The sequence below is a fragment of the Chenopodium quinoa genome, unplaced genomic scaffold (assembly GCF_001683475.1).
Source record: "Chenopodium quinoa cultivar QQ74 unplaced genomic scaffold, ASM168347v1, whole genome shotgun sequence".
Classification (NCBI taxonomy): domain Eukaryota; kingdom Viridiplantae; phylum Streptophyta; class Magnoliopsida; order Caryophyllales; family Amaranthaceae; genus Chenopodium; species Chenopodium quinoa.
Window position 1 is genome coordinate 4,619,539 of NW_018743697.1, and position 19,855 is coordinate 4,639,393.

The following is a 19,855-nucleotide window of genomic DNA, read 5'->3' on the forward strand; positions in this document are numbered from 1 at the left end:
CAAAACGAAATTTTGCGGTTTGGTGCAGTTTGCGGTTTGAAAATTGCGGTGCGGTTTTTTAAAATGATCAAACCGTGGTTTGCGGTTTGGTGCGGTTTCCAAAATAATTGAGACCAAACCGCACCGCAAACCGCACTTTAATGCGGTTTGCGATTTTTATACTATAATTTCATTAAAATTATATTAAAGAACTAAAATATATGAGCTAATTTTTTTACTATTAGTTAAATAAAGGTTAATAAAAAGAGTTTAATATTTAAATTATCAACTAATAATTATAATATAAAATGAAAGTTTTGTTTCAAAAAAAATAATTACAATTTTAATAAAATACGGTTAAACCGCAAACCGCACTGCACCAAACCGCATCTTGCGGTTCGGTTTGGTGCCGTTTATTTAAAAGTACGGTTTGGTGAGGTTTGAAAAAATTACAAACCGCCATTTTGCGGTTTGGTGCGGTTTATGATCCAAACCGCACCGCGAACATCCCTAGTTTCCACACATCCAATTGGAATACCGCAGGGTATTAGGGACCATTATAAAAATTTCGGCAATTTTTATTTCGGGTAAAAAAGGTAATCAAATTCCAAAATTAAAGGCTAATATCCACGCTTTTTGAGAAATTTTTGTGATGTCGGGGCCCGGTTTCGAAAAGTTTTGAGATTTTAGGGGATATATCTCGGGATCATATAATACTGTTTTAAACCATAAATAATCATTATATGTTGTCATAAATGTTCGTGGTAGGCTCGTGTTAATGAAATCGTTACAAGTTGTAAACCGACAAAAATTGGTCGTTTAAAGGCAAATTGGATGGTTCCACCCACCCAATTGGATTCCCGGAGGGTATTAAGGACCATGGTAAACATTACGGCAATTTTTATTTTCGGGCGAAAAAAGTCAAAAAATTCCAAAATTGAAGGCTAATATCAACGCTTTTTGAGAAATTTCGAATATATCTTGGCCCGGTGCCAAAAAGAATTAAGATTTTAGGGGATAAATCTCGGGGTCATATAATGCCGTTTGTAACCATAAATGACCATTATATGTTGTCATAATTGTTCGTGGTAGGATTGAGTTAATGAAATCAATACAAGTTGTAAAACAGTAAATTAGTCGTTTAAAGACAAATTAGATGGTTCCACACAAACAATTGGACTCCCATAGGGTATTAGGGACCATGGTAAATTTTTCGACAAGTTTTATTTTCGGTTGAAAAAAAAGTCAAAAAATTCCAAAATTCAAGGCTAATTATCCACGTTTTTTTAGAAATTTTGGAGGTTTCTAGACCCATTGTTGAAAATACTTGAAATTTTAGGGAATATATCTCAGGGTCATGTATTGTCGTTTGGAATCATAAATGACCATTATATGTTGTCATAAATGTCCGTGGTAGGCTTGAGTTAATGAAATCAGTGTAAGTTATAAAACGGTAAATTGGCCGTTTAAAGGCAAATTGGATATTTCCACCCATCCAATTGGGCTACCGGAGGGTATTAGGTACCACGGTAAACATTTCGGCAATATTTATTTTCGGGCGAAAAAGAGTCATAAAATTCCAAAATTGAAGGCTAATATCCATGCTTTTTCAGAATTTTTGAGGTTTCGGGGCCAGGTGTCGAAAAGTTTTGAAATTCTATGAGATACATCTCGGGGTCATATAATGTCGTTTTGAACCATATATGATTATTATATGTTGTCATAAATATTCGTGGTAGCCTTAAATTAATGAAATCGGTGCAAGTTGTAAACCGGTAAAATGGTCGTTTAAAGGCAAATTTGATGGTTCCACCCAGCCAATTGGAAACCCGGAGGATATTAGGGGCAATTGTAAACATTTCGCCAATTTTTATTTCTAGGCGAAATTTTTTTTTTAAAAAATTCGAAAATTAAAGATTAATATCCACGGTTTTTGAGAACTTTCGAATGTTTCGGGGCATGGTGTCGAAAAGAATTAAGATTTTAGGGGATACATCTCGAGGTCATATAATGTCGTTTGGAACCATATATGATCATTATATGTTGTCATAAATGTTCGTGGTAGGCTTGAATTAATGAAATCGGTGCAAGTTGTAAACTGGTAAATTCGGGCCGGGTCAATAACAAGTCGGGTTAAATTTGGGTCAGGTTAATAACAAGTCGGGTTGATTCCGGTCGGGTTTGTAACAGGTTGGGTTAAATTCATCAGGTCGGGTTAGGAACGGGTCAGGTTGAATTCAGGTCAGGTTAGTAACAAGTTGGGTTGAATTTGGGTTTTAACGGGTTAAAACGGGTTTGGGTCAATTTCGGTTCAAGTCGGGTTCGATTCAGGTCAATAATTTACGGGTTAGATTCGGGTCGGGTCATCTCCGGGTCAGTTCATGTTCGGGGTCGAGTCTCACATACTCGGGTCAACTCGGGTCAGGTCGGGTTTGGGTCACCATTTCAAGTGTAGATGGTTTAGTTAATAATCGGGTTTGAGTCGGTATTTTGGATCTAGTCAACTTTTGACAGCTCGCATTGGCGGATTTACTATACCAAGTAATGGATTGGATAACTTCGGATCAATTGAGTGGAGTGATGGAAGTCATCGCGTGAGAAGCCCTATTGCAGCTTATTGGCCATATAGTGGTGCTCAAGAAGACTTCTTAGCTTCAATATAACAAGCTATTTGGCAAGTTTTTATGATGGAACTTGAATAGTAATATCTCAATAATGAGCATCTATTTCTAAGACGTATTAGCCTCCCTATAAGGGTGGCTGTTCGTACTGCATGTAATTTGTTTCTTTGTAATTATTCCTCCAAAAGTGCCAATAATACATGCATACCATGGCTATAAATCTCTATAATGTTTTTATTAGCGTTACAAACGCAGTGATTATTGGGCTCGGGTCATCCGATCCCACTCTTTGGACCGCACACTAACCATGCAACATTGTCTGCTTTGGGTCTAGCCTGTACAAAGTTGATTTTGAACACCTTATCATAAGACCCTGTACTGATGGTAGCTAGACAGCTATAATTAAGTGCACTCTCAGTGGTCATGAAGCGAAAAAATTAGCTCTTCACTTTTTCTCTATATTTCGCTCTACTCCACATCGGATTTTTGGTGATTATTCATCATTAACCATTAAGATTTTATTTTTATTTTTTTCCAAAAATTTTCTTCATTTGAAGAGAAACCTCACACCCTATGGCTCTAAGCAAATCATTACTCAGATTTATAGCTTTAGATAAGATAAATTTATAAAAGACAAGTAAAGTGAATTTAGAATTATATTTGAAATAAAAATTAAAAAAATCAGGTAACATACATGCATGAGTTCAAAGATTAAGGAAGAATGTATTGAAAGTTTGAAACTATCATGTAAGAACATGTCATTCGCATGGAAACTAAGGTAGGACTTGCAAATATCTTCCAACTCATGAAATCTAACTTTAAGTTTATTTTATTGCACGATAAAATATCATAGCCAATTTGCTCCTATCTAGGAGGACAACATTTATTTTACAATCTAAATTGATCGTTTATTATCTTTATTAGTTTTTTTATCTAGTTATTAAAATAATTTTTTGTTACCAAATAAAACAAGTAAATTGAGATCGAGGAGTATCGGAGTAGTAATTAAAAATTAAAATCAGTTAAGGTGAGCTGTGAAACTCATCAATAAATCAACACGTGCACGTGTCAGCTCGCACGTTGGACTCTTTAATCACGAGTTTAATATGGGCAATTGGGTCATTGTGCTTGCGCATGACCCATGAGTTCATATACTACCTCCAGTCCAAATTACTCGCAACTTAGGGGTATTATTTATGAGATATAAAATATTCTAAAGTTGCAAGTAATTTGGACCGAAGATAGTATATTCAACTTTCTTTAATTTTTTTTAGTACACGCACTACATACCTAGATTACTTATCCTTTCAATTTGAAAGTTGTGTGTGATGATCAAAGTAATTCTACCCACCTTTAATTTACTTTTTCACTAGACTATATCAGATTTTTGATCCTCCGCTTCTGTGAATTTATCTCGATTTTCTGAACTCGGATTAGCATATTCTATTAGTTTATAAGCTAAACAAGAAATATTTGTATTAAGAAAACATTTGATAATCTCCATTGGTGTTATTCTCAACTTATTCTTATTAAGAGTGCTTACTTTGTATTAGTATTATGTCGAATTATATCTTACCGAATAACACAGGTAAGAGTGTACATTGATAAAAGTTGAGTGAGTTAAACACTTTATAAAGCTAAGAAATAAACCTCTTATTGTCATATAATTTTGAGATGAAACCTCTTTTGATTTTGTGAAGTAAACTCGTAAAAAGTCAAAGATCATTCCATATTAGAATAGGTATTCTTGTCATTTTGAATAAATTGAGATCAAGGGATCATATTTTATTATACAGTATATCTAGATTCAAATTGCTCCAATTATTATATATAGTATTTAATTTCGTACATAAGGAGTCAAGGAAACCCATGCATAACCATAACGTACGTATTCATTTCACACCCAAAAAATGGCAACCCTCTCCGAACCCTCAACTCTCCTTCCATTTTTCATCCTATTCTTCTTTCTATGTCCTTGTTTATCCCTAAAGTCCACCTTCATAGTCCACATGTCACATTCCCACATGCCAAACGCCTTCGCCTCCGCCCACGACTGGTACTCCTCCATCCTCCACTCCCTCTCCACCACCACCACAACCACCTCAACCGAACAAACACAACATGACATCCTCTACACATACTCTCACTCAGCCACTGGTTTTGCAGTTGTTATCTCGGCATCTCAAGCCGCAAAGCTCCGCCGCCATCCATCCGTGCTGTCTGTCATACCCGACCGGATGGTTGAGCCGGCAACTACAGAAACAACTACATTCTTAGGCCTCTCAGACGAGTCGGGCGTATGGCCCGACACAGACTGGGGGTCAGATGTTATCATTGGTGTCGTAGACACCGGAATATGGCCTGAAAACCCCAGCTTTCATGATACGGGCCTTCGTAAAGTGCCTGCTAATTGGAGAGGTGTCTGCGAGGTGGGTTCTGATTTTCCGGCCACTTCTTGTAATAACAAAATCATTGGTGCTCGTTTCTTCTACAAGGGGTACGTAAACACTTCTTTATTACAATTTTATTAAATTATAGGAAAAATTGCCCAGAATAATCCCACATTTGGATTATTTTTAAATAATCCCACCTTTACCCCTTTATCTTTTTTAATGGTCCCATTTTACCAGAAACCGGTTGAGTAGTTAATTTTTATTTTTTTAAGTTTAATTGACACGTGTAGCTACCTGATTGGTAAAAAAAAATAGTAAAAAAAATTTAAACAAAAAAAAACACCACCACCTAAGCCACCACCATCCCCACCACCACCCAAACCCAAACCCTACCCCTAGACCTGAAACCACCGCCACGGAGATCGCACTGGCTGGAATCCCACCCACCCACCCTCCCAGCCAACCTAACCCAAATAACCAATTAACTTAACCATTCGAAAACCCACCAAACTAAATCGATAAATCCCAGAAAACGGGATGAATCAGGTAGGGGGATTCGACATCGGGGAATCAAGGGACGGGGGAGGTTGGCTGGGCAGAATCAGGAGATGGGGGAGGTCGGCAAAGCCAAAATTAGGGGACGAGGGATGAGGGAGGTTAGTGACGCCGGAATCGGGGTGGGGGAGGTTAGTGATCTGAGACCAGATTCGTGGGTCAAGGAGTTCGGCGAGCTGAGGCCGGATTTGTGGGTCAAGGAGTTCAGCGTGACCGAATTTGGGCCTAATTTGTGGGCGTCAAAGCGGCTTCTCTATTGATGTTCGCCGGCGGTTTGCGAAGGAGTAGCAGTTTCGCTGCTACTTGGTGGTTTGCGGGTTGCTGCACGAGTCGGGCCGGCCGAAAACTTGAAGGGATTGGCCGGAATCAAGAAGGGGAAGGTATTTGGTGGTCGGATTCAGGGTGGGGAAGGAGATGGTGGCCGGAAAGCCGGTGGCTGGGGCTGCCGGATTTTGGTTTTGGGATTTTTTTTATTTTTTTTCTGGTTTTTTTTTATTTTTTATTTTTTTGACCAATCCTATACTGACACGTGTCTAGTAACTTGTAATTACAAGTTAGGTGACCGGCTGGGACCACTTAAAGTGGAAGAGGTATAAAGGTCGGATTATTAAAAAAATAATCAATAGGTGGGATTATTTTGAGCGGATGAGGAAAATGTCGGATTATTTAGGGCAATTTTTCCTAAATTATATCTATCTTTCTTTGATACATTCCAAACTTTTTAATAAAATATTAACCTTATTATTCATAATTTTGTAATACCCTAGTTATCTCACTTACTCTCTCCGTGTTTTTTTTAAATGTTACAGTTTAATCGACACATAGTTTTAGGCAATTAATTGATTTAAATAAAATAAGAGGTAAGTGTGGTAGTTGGAGTATTAAAAAATTGCAAAAGAAATATAGTGGGGTTAATAGTTTATTAAAAAGTAATGAATATGACAAAGAAAAATATAATAAAAAAGTATAAGTGGATTTGGGTGGGGACCATGAGAGAAGATACATATAATATTTTAATGTAGTTTTTTGCCAAAAAATGATGTGTAACACTTAAAAAAACACCGCTAAAAATGAGAAGTGTAAGTGTATAACACTTAAAAAAAACACGGAGGGAGTACATCTTTTGACATTAAAGTCAATTTATTTATTACCTTATTTTTACACCAATCAAAATATAACACTAAAAAGACAGAGATTGTATATATAAGTCATATGATGCAAATCGAATATATGGTAGCATATTTGAAAATTCTACAGTAGTCGTTTGAAAAATAAATACCATAAATTTTAAAATTAGAAGGATCTGATTTAATGATTTTTGAATTATTTTACAATACTAAGATGTGCAACTATCATGCATGTTAAGATAAGTCAAACTATTTGCACGACAACAGGTGATTTTCACCCTATAATTCCCTAAAATCATGTAATAAAAGTATAAAACTGTTTTCCAACTCATAAAATAATGTATAGATCGAACCTTAATTTATGGCATAGTGGAAGAATCGTGACTTTTTTTTTTTTTTTTTTTTTTTATAGGGGACAATTAGATTTTGCGATCTGACCCATATTCAATGATTTTATAATACTGCGTACTTCGTATTAATTTTGAGTAATCTGAGTATATAATACACGGAGAACCTGGTGGACAGGGAGGAGATTGCAACAGTGATTACTGATTAATTAGTACCTCAATCCAATATTAAATTTTTCCTTTTAAAAAAATATAAAATAAAAAAAAAATTAACATATATTTTTCATAAATATTGCCACAGTAGAGCGCAGGACTACTTACATGTCAATTGGTACTAGCAATATTGCAAAATTTTGACTTGTCATTGTGAATATCACTTTTTATTAGGGAGTATGTACTTCTATGTATAATGTATCTTTTTTTTTTTGGTGTTTAGAGAGTCACAAGGGCGGGTGATGAGAATCGATCCTAGGATCACCTAGGATCGGGAGGGGATCGAAGCTCTAACCACTTGAGCTATCCCTCACTCTCTATGTATAATGTATCTTTGTTTCTTAATAAATGCATCCAATAAATTTTATGCACAATTTATATTTTTTATATTTACTACTAAGTAATATACACTAATTATTTTAGTTGCTAATAGAGGAAGCCCTACTTTATATATTTTGTTTATCAAAAAAAAAAACAATCAACAATTTTGTCTAGTTAGCATGCTTTTTCTCTAAATTACTCAACAACTATGGGTCCCATATTTGATAAAAAATATTGTTAATTTGATACACAAAATTTATTTATGAAGGACATATTTTTTTTTATTACTAATATATATTATATAATCAAAGATATAAAAGGCGAAAATAAGTTTATAAACTATATATAAAAAGTCAAAATGTACAAAGTATAAATACGCATCTAAATGGAGGAAGGATTAGTTATGCTAGATACATGACAATGATATATGATCAGCAAATTGTACTAGTATAGGCTTAGGGTCAATTTTCTTCAGATTATTTTCAGTTCATTTCACTTCACTTCAGTTCTTAATTTCTCTCTTTCATAAAATATTCAGTTCTTAATTTTCTTCTCTCATAAAATATTTAGTTTAGTTCAGTTCAGCTCAATTCATCGATCAAACCCTTATTGTGTATATCATAAATCTAATCACCGATTGCTGCACTCGCAGGTACGAAGCAAACAATGGGCCATTGACCATGATAAAGTCACCAAGGGACTCGACAGGGCATGGAACTCACTGCGCCTCAGTAGCGGGAGGATCAGTAGTAGATGACATTGGATTCTACGGGTATGCATCAGGGCGGGCTAATGGCGTAGCACCCAAGGCTCGAATCGCTGTCTACAAGGTCTATTGGGGAACAACATCCTTAGGGTCATCGGCAGACATACTTGCTGCCATGGACCAAGCAATACAAGACGGAGTTCATGTCCTATCTATGTCACTCGGCGGAAGTTACACTGATTACACCATGGACACCGTAGCTTCTGGTGCATTTGGAGCTATGATGAAGGTGGTGGTTGTCTCGGCCTCGGCTGGTAATACAGGCCCGGAATCTTTTACTGTTAAAAATGTTGCACCGTGGGTTATCACCGTTGGAGCTTCTACTATCTATAGAGAATTCCCGGCAGATTTAGTGCTTGGAAATGGCAAGGTTTTAACTGGATCTTCGTTGTTTAATTACAAAAAGAATTCTACTACTTCGACTTTGATGCTGGTTACTGGTCAAGCTTGCGGCAGTAGTGTTTGCAAAGAAGGTATATTTCATCAGTGTAAAACTTTTCCCTGCATTATCAATATCTTTCTTTTGTTTTGTCATCAAAATAATGTGTTTGTTGATATACCTCATCCGTCTCTCAATAAAAGTCTCATTTTACTACTCTATTCCGTAATATTTTTGTAATTAACCAAATTTATTATATAATATGATTTTTTTTAATTCTCATTTCTAAAAAAAATGTGTAAATAAAATATAAATGAGATGTTTATTTATTTATTTTAAATAAAATGTGAGATTTATTAATGGAAAAAAGAATCAAGTATAAAATATAATTTTTAAGGAAAAGAATTGAAGATTTTAGGCCCCGTTTGGTTTAATGTAAAACATTTTCAATGGAAAATTAGTTTTCATGGAAAACATATTTTCAAGGAAAAACACAATTGCAAATTAGTTTTCCTTTGTTTGGTTGCATACAAGAAAAGTCCAAGAAAAATAAAAAATAAGAGTGGAAATGTAAGGATGAATGAGAGGGAAGTAAAAAAAGAGGTAAGGAGGAGAGAGGAAAATGTGGCTTCCCTTGTTTTTAGAAGGAAAATGTTTTCCATCATTAAGAATGGAATTTTCCACCCTTGAAAAATTGTTTTCCACTCCTTAACAAACCAAACAAAGGAAAATGGGAAAAAAATGGAAAATTCATTTTCTATGAAAACATTTTACATCAAACCAAACAGGGCCTTAGTTAAAATGATACACAAAGTATTGCCTAAAAAACGTACTTCCTCCATTAATTATTAATTGTAATAAAAGAATATTTAATTTTATGTCTCACAACTAATACCACTTTGTTGCAATTAATAATTAATGGAGGTAGTATGTATATAGTCCATCCATTAAGATAACAATCTATGCAGGATGTGTGACAGTGTAAGTGTTGTCGAGGTTTGTTAGTCTTAATTACTCTATACTAGACAACTACTTCCCCCGTTCTTTTTAACTTGACCCGCTTTGACTTTTACACTCTTCACCACTCCTCCCTTGACCGTATTTTATGAATAATAATTAAAGAAAAACAACAAGTAGTATCATAATATATAACTTTTATAAGTTTTACTTATCAAGAATTAAAGTTATTGATCGTTTAAGTTTTGCATTGGCAAGCGTGATAAAAGAAACACATCAAGTAAAAAAGAACAGAGGAAGTATATCTTTATTTTGGTAGGCAAAAATCTAAACAGAATGTGTGACAGAGTGACATTAGCGATGACTAACTATATTTTTGTTAAATGTGAAGGGTGACCTTGATAGATCCAAAGTACACGGGAAAATGGTGGTTTGCATGGCTGGAGAAACTTCACCAGTGGCTAAGAGTTACGCAGTTGAAAAGGCTGGTGGTTTAGGAATGATTTTGATAAACAAAGCTATCAAAGGTGATGAATTGAAAGCTTTACCATACATCATCCCAGCAACTACGGTGACTTATACTACTGGAAACATCATCAAAACATACATGTCTAACACCGCGTATCCTAAAGCTAGAATCATGTTCCGAGGGACCGTAATAGGTCCCTCACCATCAGCACCGAAGGTGGCAGCGTTTTCATCTCGGGGCCCTAACCCTATCACACTCGAAATCTTAAAACCCGATGTCATAGCTCCCGGGGTTAACATCCTCGCGGGCTGGACAGGCTCGTTGGCGCCTAGTAAGCTAAGTTACGACAAGAGGAGGGTGATGTACAACATTATATCCGGTACTTCCATGGCTTGTCCACATGTTAGCGGCTTAGCTGCTTTGCTAAGAAATGCTTATCCTAGATGGAGCCCGTCTGCTATCAAGTCTGCAATCATGACTACGACTTATAACATCGACAATACAGGTAAAAAAATCACTGATCTCTCGTTGAAGAACGAGTTCTCGTTGTTTGTTCAAGGGTCTGGACTAATTAACCCTAAGGATGCTCTCAATCCTGGCCTAGTTTATGATATTGATTCTACCGATTACATAGCGTTTCTATGTTCTATTGGATATAGTTCTAGAAAGATTGCTCAATTCGTGCAAGATCGGTCCCTGATAGATTGTCGTGCTAAGAATTTCTCGAGTCCCGGTGAATTGAACTACCCATCCTTCTCGGTTGTTTTCAAATCTACCAACGACGTGGTTACGTACAAAAGAGTGGTAAAAAATGTAGGGAGGTCAGTAAAAGCAGTATATCAAGCGACTGTGAATGCACCAAATTATGTTCGAGTTAGTGTTTCTAGTACAAGACTTGTGTTCAATGCTAAACAGAAAACATTGTCCTACTCCGTAACGTTCACTAGCATTCTTGGCGGATCTACAATACCGACTAATGGAGTCGAGAGTTTCGGATCGATTGAATGGTGGGACGGAAGTCATCGTGTAACGAGTCCTATTGCAGTTTATTGGAAGCCTAGAAGAGTTCAAGATGACTTCGTTGCTTCAATGTAATAAGTTTTGTTCTCCGTTCAATAAGTATTATTGGAACTTTCTTTCTTTAGTTTCCTCTTCATGATGAAATAAAAAATGACTACCGGTATGCAATATTGGTTTTATATGGACCGTCATCATTCATAAAAAATGGTTACTTTAAAAAATACGAGATTAATAAATGTTTTCTATGATTCAAACTTTAAATTTTAGTTATGATATTAGCATAATAATTTGACTAATAATGGGACAATTAGTCAAATAATCTTTATATAATGTACGAGTACATTATGCTGCAGAAGATCAAAGTGTTAGTGTCTATGAGTTACTATTTCATTCTCATATTTTCATGGGGAAATACTAGTTGATCAGCCTGATTGACAAAGAATGTACATCAGGGGGTATTTTGGTAAAATTCATTAAAAAAAGTTGGGGTAAATATGTAATATCAGGGAGACGTAAAAATTAACTGGAAATTGTTGACTAACGTCTTCCTTAGTCAAAGCATTAAAATACCGTTAACACCGTTTACATCACTTTCCCAATTTGAAAAACCCTTAATTTTCTTTTCGACTGAAAATAATCTTCTCCGGCCAAAAAAACGCTTGTTGTTGTTTATTTCTGGAAAAACTATGATGTCGTTTCATGCAATTGGGACCTTCTCCGACCCAAATTAGTCAAGAAGATGTAATACATTGCGAATTTAATTCATACCAGCTATTATATGTGCGAAGAATTCATCTCAAACGAGTCTAATTCAACCTGGTGAATTTAAGTCATACCTGGCTAATTTAATTCATAACAGCTTTGGCACTGTAAGTTAATTGCTGCTTTTTCTGTATTACTGCGATTATGTTAAATTACAAATGGAATTTGACGAATTGATCTTCTGAATGCGGCTATATTTCATTTGGTTGGCATATTTGGTTTGAAATCATGGTTTTACTGTACTTGTAAAGCATGCATTGATGTTTTACTTGTTGAAAAGCGTTTCTTTGATTGTGGTTTTCAACTATGAAGTTGGCATGGCTGACTATTGGCTTACAATTGCATGATTACACTCAACAATTGATTGATTATTGAGTTATTGTTCAGTAAAATGTTTATAAAGTTTGTGATTATTATTATCTAAATGTATGATATCAATGCCTTCTTTGGTTATATTGGTCTAATGTTTGGGTTTGATGTTAACGACGTTAATTGCCACGTTAAATGGTCCACACTAACGGCAGAAAGCTGTCTATCACGAAAAACAGTACAAAGGAATACAAAAATAATATCAAGTATGCTGTGTGGCCCACAAAAACTCCTGATTTACAAAATTGACGGGTCTGGCTCTATTTTCATAATACGAATACAATCTAACATTATTGGCTTAGCTAGTAAAAAGTAGAAGTAGTGACCATTTATGTAATTTTATGAACAAACTCAATAATTATTATGTATGCAGTATTATGGAGTCTCTCTCACGCTTCTCCATATAAATCATTTCCTTTAATTTATTTGTTTTTAATTATTTGAGTTTAAGTAATTGGACATTGGGCACGAAGCTTCCGTGAACTATCTAGTGTGATTCTTATTATGTCCATATTCATATGGTTAAGGCTTTCACCTTTCAAAGATGCTACACCTTCAAATTCCAAAATAGGGAAGTTTACAACCAAAAGTTTTCTACGCTAGCTTAAAACTTGTAACTTTGGCAAGACACGTTTAAACCCCATCTCCATTTAAAAATCACATAAACAAGTACTAATTAGATCTTACATCAAAAGTGTTGACTCACTTGGTGATTAAAGACTCTTATCTTTCAAAGCTCAGAGGTCTAGGGTTCGAATCCTATCAAGTGAAGGTACTTAAAGGTAGGGATTCCCTTACCCTCCCCTATACTCTCAAGTACCTGATTCGCAAATATTGGCCTAAAAAAATCGTGAGGGTTGAGGTTTGATCATGAACCCTCATTTACCTTTTTTTTCCCCAAAAAAAGTACTAAATAAGGCCAATACGGGTGCATGTTAAAAATAACCTCTCCAACATCAAAAGAAGATGTCAAGTTAAGTTTAGAAGATTTCAAATTGCATCCGGATCACGATTAAATAAAAGAGAGTTATTTTTATTGTACTGTATCAATTTATGTTTGACCATCTTTAACACCCTTTGTTCCTTTATACTCCGTGTTTTTCCCACTTTATACATTAAAAATCAAAAAAAAAATTAATTCATTAATCCACTTATTTCACTTCCGATTTATGTCCTATATATTAAATCAATTCTCATCAATTACCATATAATTTATACAAAATACTTCATGTGATATCCCTCAAAATAGCAAACAAAAAAATCAACAGCACAATAAAACAACTAAACAAGGCAAAGCTACCTCTCAAAATAATGTGAATCTAACCTGTCAAGAACTCAAGATCCAAATCCCCCCATCCTCTTTTCCAGAATCTCCACAACTATAATAAGTAATCCACTCATTTCATCCACCAAATATAATTTTAAAAAAAGATCGACATGGCTACTTTCTCTCTCGTCTTTTTCCTTTGTTTCTCTCTCTTCATATCCCTCACCCAATCAAAATCCACCTACATTGTCCACGTGTCAAATTCCCATAAGCCCACCACCTTCTCTTCCCCAAAAGACTGGTACTCCTCAATCCTCCACTCTCTCTCCTCCTCCACCACCACCACCCCACCACACCTACTCTACTCCTATTCTCACTCCTCAACGGGCTTCGCGGCCCATCTCTCCGAGGCCCAAGCGGCCCACCTCCGCCGCCACCCCGCCGTCCTATCCATTACCCCTGATCGGGCCCACCAGATCCACACCACTCGCACTCCTCACTTCTTGGGCCTCCACGATGAATCGGGGCTCTGGCCCAATTCTGATTACGCCTCTGACGTCATCATCGGGGTGTTGGATACCGGTATTTGGCCTGAGCTTCCTAGCTTCTCCGATGATGGGTATGATCACGTGCCTTCCACGTGGAAGGGTTCCTGCGATGTGGGGCCCGAATTTCCCGCCGGTTCTTGTAATCGGAAAATTATCGGTGCTCGTGCTTTCTATAAAGGGTATGTTTTTTTTTTTATACTGTTAGAAAATTTTATTGGATCAAACATCAAAGCATTGACTTTTTTTTCTTGATTTTATTGTGCTTGAATTTATACTTGATTTTATAATTTAATTCTTTAATTTTCGGCAGATTATTTATTCAAAACTATACTGTCATATGATTATAAATTATATGTAAAATTTATTCTTGCAATGTTATCAGGTTGTAATTTGGTTTCTGATCAACATTGATCAATGTTATTCATATTTTGTTAAAACAATCAATTTTTGCTTCTTATTATAATATCATATGCTTAATTAGTGTTTTTAATGTTAAGGACAACATATACCATATCCTTAATCATATTTATTAATTAGTGCTATTTATGTTTAGCTAATGAGTAACTTTTCTATTTTAGCTTCTTATTATTTATTTTGATGCAAATTTTAGCTTCTTATTATTGTTATTACGACAAATATACCATTTCCTTAGTTATATGCTCCATTAATTTGAAATATTAGTAATAGCTTGAACATTGATAAGGATATTTATAACCACTGGGTAGGTATGAGGCGTCCAAAGGACCGATGAATGAGACAAAAGAGTCAAAATCACCTCGAGACACTGAGGGGCATGGTACTCATACAGCCTCAACAGCTGCTGGATCAGTGGTTCCGAATGCAGGACTATTCGAGTATGCTCGAGGGGAGGCTCGAGGAATGGCAATCAAGGCTCGCATTGCTGCCTACAAGATCTGTTGGAAGACTGGTTGCTATGATTCTGACATTTTGGCTGCCATGGACCAGGCTATTGAGGATGGAGTCCATGTGATTTCGCTTTCTGTTGGATCTTCAGGGTTGGCTCCTAACTTTGATGATGATAGCATTGCTATTGGTGCACTACATGCTGCCCAAAGTGGGGTTGTTGTGTCTTGTTCAGCTGGGAATTCTGGGCCTAATCCTTTTACTGCAACGAATATTGCACCGTGGATTTTGACTGTTGGAGCATCAACCATTGATAGGGATTTCCCCGCGGATGTAGTGTTGGGTGATGGGAGGAGTTTTAAGGGAGTGTCTTTGTATTATGGAGATGGTTTGAATGACAGTGTCAATTTGGAGTTGGTTAGAGGTGAAGATTGTGGCAGTAGACTTTGCAAAGCAGGTACCTGTTATTCCTTGCATACATTTTATTTTTTTTATATTTTTTTTATTTTTTTTTTGACAGGCACAAACCACTTGCATACAAATTTAGTTCTGGCTGTTTTTTTATTATGTTGTTTGAATGTTTGGTTCTTATTATTCACATTATTGTTAGGTATACCCTGTTTAAATGAAACAATGCAAGATCTTTTACAGAACCAAGCTAAACATGATATCTATGCTGTCTTTTCACATACTTCCATGTTTTACTTGAGTTTCTTAATGTGATTTTGTTGATGATCCATGTTTTACCTGAGCTTCTTAATGTGATTTTGTCTGAATTTGTCTGAAAGGAGTGAAAATAGAGTGAGTTCAGCTGATTATGCCAAGCCCATAAGTATTTTATCGGATAGATATTATTAGGGAATCATTGTCTGTAGGTAATTTATAAGCCAAGATTTTGGTTGAATGTTAAGTGTTAATGCTTGGCTATGTTTTGTGAATTTTCTCAGGTGAACTTGATTCTTCAAAAGCAGCAGGAAGAATGGTTATATGTGACAGAGGAGATACTGCTCGAGTTGCCAAGGGTGATGCTGTTAAGCAAGTTGGAGGTGCTGGAATGATTCTGGCAAACACAGCTGAAAATGGTGAAGAACTAATAGCTGATTCACATTTGATCCCTGCTACTATGGTGGGTCAAACTGCTGGGGACCAAATCAGGGACTATGTTTCTTCGGCCCCTAATCCAACAGCCACAATCAGGTTCAGAGGGACTGTGATTGGCCCCTCACCTTCAGCCCCTAGAGTGGCAGCTTTCTCTAGCCGAGGACCCAGCCATCTAACACCCGAAATCCTCAAGCCTGATGTCATAGCCCCTGGTGTTAACATCTTGGCTGGTTGGACCGGGGCTTCTGCACCCACAGACTTAGAGATTGACCCAAGGAGGGTTAAATTCAATATCATCTCAGGAACTTCTATGTCATGCCCTCATGTAAGTGGGTTGGCTGCTCTGCTCCGAAATGCATATCCCAGTTGGAGTCCTGCAGCTGTGAAGTCTGCCCTTATGACCACAGCTTACTACCTTGACAACTCTGGAAAGAACATTACAGATCTTGCCACAGGAGCGCAGTCCTCACCTTTTGTTCATGGATCAGGTCATGTCGACCCAAACAGGGCACTGAACCCTGGGCTAGTCTATGACATCGATACTAGTGACTACATTGCCTTTTTATGTGCCATTGGGTATGACTCAAAGAAGATTTCCATTTTCCTCAAAGAGCCAGCTACGATTGATTGTGCAGCAAAGAAGTTGTCTACCCACGGTAATCTGAATTATCCTTCATTTGCAGTTGTGTTTGAATCTGGTAAGAGTGTAGCAAAATACACTAGAGTGGTGAAAAATGTTGGAAGCTCTGCTGATGCAGTTTATGAAGTTACTATTAACCCCCCACCAAATGTAGATGTCAGTGTTTCTCCTAGTAAGCTTGAATTCAGTGCTGAGAAACAAACACTATCTTATGAGATAACTTTTACAAGCACTAGTGGGACTTATCTAACTGGTGAACCAATCTTGGGAACATCAAGTTTTGGGTCGATTGAATGGAGTGATGGAAGTCATCGTGTTAGAAGTCCCATTGCAGTGAGATGGATCGAGGGTACTCAGCAACATTTCATTGCTTCAATTTGAGTTCAGCTCTATAAAATTGCTGTATATGGTGCAGGGTATTTGCTGAACATTTGAGGTAGTTCATTCTTATGTTCAAAAGCTTTCTTCATACATGTATGCGCCTTGATGTACAATATTGAGCCTGCACCCCTCCATTTCTGTACTGTAAACATTCTTTCCCTTTGTATATTGTTAGTTCCCGTTACACGTCTGATTGCTGAACTTGCTTACTGTGAAGTGTGAATTCCATCTCTGATATTTCAGAACCGGGTTTAGGTTATGCACTTTCAATTATAAGCAATGTGAAAAATTAGAATAATCTTGAAATGCTATTAACTACAAACTTTCACTCTTTTGAGTTCTTATGAGATTACATGTCTAGCAAACTGTTGAGAGTAAAATATGTCCCATTGTATAGGGAAGGAGCCACGAAAGGAACACACGTGGATGCATATTACTCCGTAGATAAGGGTTAGGAGAAGGCACCCTAATAACCTAAAACTTCACACAAGTCAATTTGGTCTGAGTTAGTAGCTAAGGTCCCTTAAAAGTGAACGGAAGGGTTAAGGAAATCCGCACCCCTAAAGTGCTCTTATTATTTGGTATAGACGACTATCATCATGATGAGAAACTCTATTTTTAAAAGCTGTTTTGAACAAACCAATTGATTGGATAGAGTCCACAATTTGCAAGACTAAGCCCAATTGGATACCACAGGCCACTTACAAAAATTAATCTACTCCGTATTAGGTTTCTTTTTTCGTGAAAATGCTAATCTTAGCCCCAAATAGGCAAATACACAATATTAAGAATTTGAAATCACTTAACGATGAGTAATTTCATTTTAGAAAATATATTTACTATTTTGTGTTTATTTATATGGCTAGCAATGAGTAATAACCCATTTGGTAGGCTGAAATGGTGATGACCGATAAAGTTATAAATAGTACGCGTAGTATTTTATAAGGAAAGTCTTTATCATAAGTTCATAACGATGCCCATGAGGGCATGATATTAATAATTTATTCTGTGTATATATAATTTTACACTAAGCATTCCTGTGACATGTATCAATTCCACTGCTACTACTAATTACGTAAACAAATCATTAAAGATTTCTATTTTAACTTGATACATCAACAAGATGATGCATAAAGCTAGCTTATGTCAATGAAATTGACATATAATCTTTGTAAAATTAAATGACTTTTAATTCCAATTGTACAAGAGTACGTTTGAACATGAATAAGCCAAGAACAAATGATGTAAAAAGTGTATAAATCTATTTGGCAAAGCATGTATAATGCTAGCTGTTACTTGTTACTTTAACGATTAAAATTGCAAATAATAAAGATATTTTAAAATGATTTGTAATTTGTAGCAGATAAGATAAGACTTGGACACGTGAGGTACCACAATTCAAGTTGCGAAAAGAATAAAAACTCCACTACTTTTTTTTATTTTCTTTAAAGCTTCTTTAAATGATTATTTTCTTAAGAAAAAGGGGAATTTAGTTTATTTGTTTGGTCATATTCGATATGTTTTTACAATTTAATACAAGTTGGCATGGTATCATTCGTATCAATCATTGATCGTTAATCTAATCACTCTTAATGATGGGAGAAAATAATGTACACAAATAATCAAAAGAATGATAACAACATGCAATAATGCTTTTAAACAAAAAACTTATACTGTGAATGATTTCGACCGTTAAGATATTATATGATAAGCTCTTTTTATTTACGCTTACATTACTTGGGTAGTTGGGTGATTGACCGTGAATAATCTTACTCTAATATTCTATATACATATACTTTTTATTAAGACTTGGTGTTAGAGACAATGAGAACCTCATAAATCGTAATGATTTTAAATACAATGACGTTGTTAGTAATTTTGGATGAAGGGAGTATATATAATTATACAAACCACGAATAATTTTTTAGTCTTTTTTCTCATACTTTGTATTATTTTCTGAATATAGTCTTCGATCCATGCAATGAGCGCTAATTTATAAAATCACGTTGATAATATTAAGTGACCCTAGACAAGACTAGTCTTAATTAGTTTGATTTGACTAAGCAAAAAACAGTGACCTAATAATAATCAATGAATTAAAACATAGATTTGTGGCTGAATTGAAGACTTATGATTGAATTATAATAGTGGTTAAATCAATCATATTGATTAGGTAAACTACTTGCCGGTGAAGGCAAAGATGAAAACAACTTGTACCGTTGTTGTTTTAACTTGCGGCTTGAAGTGATTTATATATTTTGTTGTTTTCTTCGCCAAAAAACAGTCATTTTCATGGAAATCGACAAAATCAGAATAAGTCCATTATAAGTGACTACTTTTAATTTCACATTGTTATTATCCCCTAAAATGAAGTTAACATAAGAAATTTTGGCCTTTTTGGCCTTTTGGGACTTGGGAGTATTGAACTATTAATCAAGGCATATATATATATATATAGTGAATTATATATAAAATAATATGTGAAAAGTTCTTACTAGTAGATTAGTGTGTTTATTTGTGTGTGCATTTTCTTATATTACCGTATTATATATTACGTAAAAACATTAGATTTGAATAATTGTCAACGGATTATACATTAAGTATGGGTGAAATAAAAATCCTTTAATTTCAAGGTACTTGATGAAAAGTGTCGAAAACAAACATCATTAGAAGAAAAATGAGCTAAGGATTGTCTCAAAAGTGGTAGAGACACGGGAAATCAAAACTCGTGAAAGGATAATGGGAGAATCACTATATATAAAGTTGAATTGTACAC

General features: G+C 35.6%; 2 protein-coding genes across 2 annotated transcripts; both read left to right on the forward strand.

The window, feature by feature from the left end:
• Positions 1-4,469: 4,469 nt before the first annotated feature.
• Positions 4,470-11,222, forward strand: LOC110684509 (subtilisin-like protease SBT1.4). Its single transcript, XM_021860964.1, has 3 exons — positions 4,470-5,097; positions 8,209-8,790; positions 10,046-11,222. Exons 1-3 carry the CDS (start codon positions 4,511-4,513, stop codon positions 11,220-11,222), a joined length of 2,346 nt encoding a protein of 781 aa, XP_021716656.1. The 5' UTR covers positions 4,470-4,510.
• A 2,243-nt stretch (positions 11,223-13,465) lies between these two features.
• Positions 13,466-17,355, forward strand: LOC110684401 (subtilisin-like protease SBT1.4). Its single transcript, XM_021860855.1, has 3 exons — positions 13,466-14,272; positions 14,819-15,414; positions 15,905-17,355. Exons 1-3 carry the CDS (start codon positions 13,716-13,718, stop codon positions 17,077-17,079), a joined length of 2,328 nt encoding a protein of 775 aa, XP_021716547.1. The 5' UTR covers positions 13,466-13,715; the 3' UTR covers positions 17,080-17,355.
• The last annotated feature ends 2,500 nt before the right edge of the window (positions 17,356-19,855 follow it).

Coding starts and splice junctions, on each gene's coding strand:
- LOC110684401 (XM_021860855.1), top strand. CDS start 13,716: ATGGCTACTTTCTCTCTCGTCTTTTTCCTTTGTTTCTCTCTCTTCATA. Junction 14,273..14,818: donor GCTCGTGCTTTCTATAAAGG/GTATGTTTTTTT, acceptor ACCACTGGGTAG/GTATGAGGCGTCCAAAGGAC. Junction 15,415..15,904: donor CAGTAGACTTTGCAAAGCAG/GTACCTGTTATT, acceptor GAATTTTCTCAG/GTGAACTTGATTCTTCAAAA.
- LOC110684509 (XM_021860964.1), top strand. CDS start 4,511: ATGGCAACCCTCTCCGAACCCTCAACTCTCCTTCCATTTTTCATCCTA. Junction 5,098..8,208: donor GCTCGTTTCTTCTACAAGGG/GTACGTAAACAC, acceptor CTGCACTCGCAG/GTACGAAGCAAACAATGGGC. Junction 8,791..10,045: donor TGCGGCAGTAGTGTTTGCAA/AGAAGGTATATT, acceptor TTTGTTAAATGT/GAAGGGTGACCTTGATAGAT.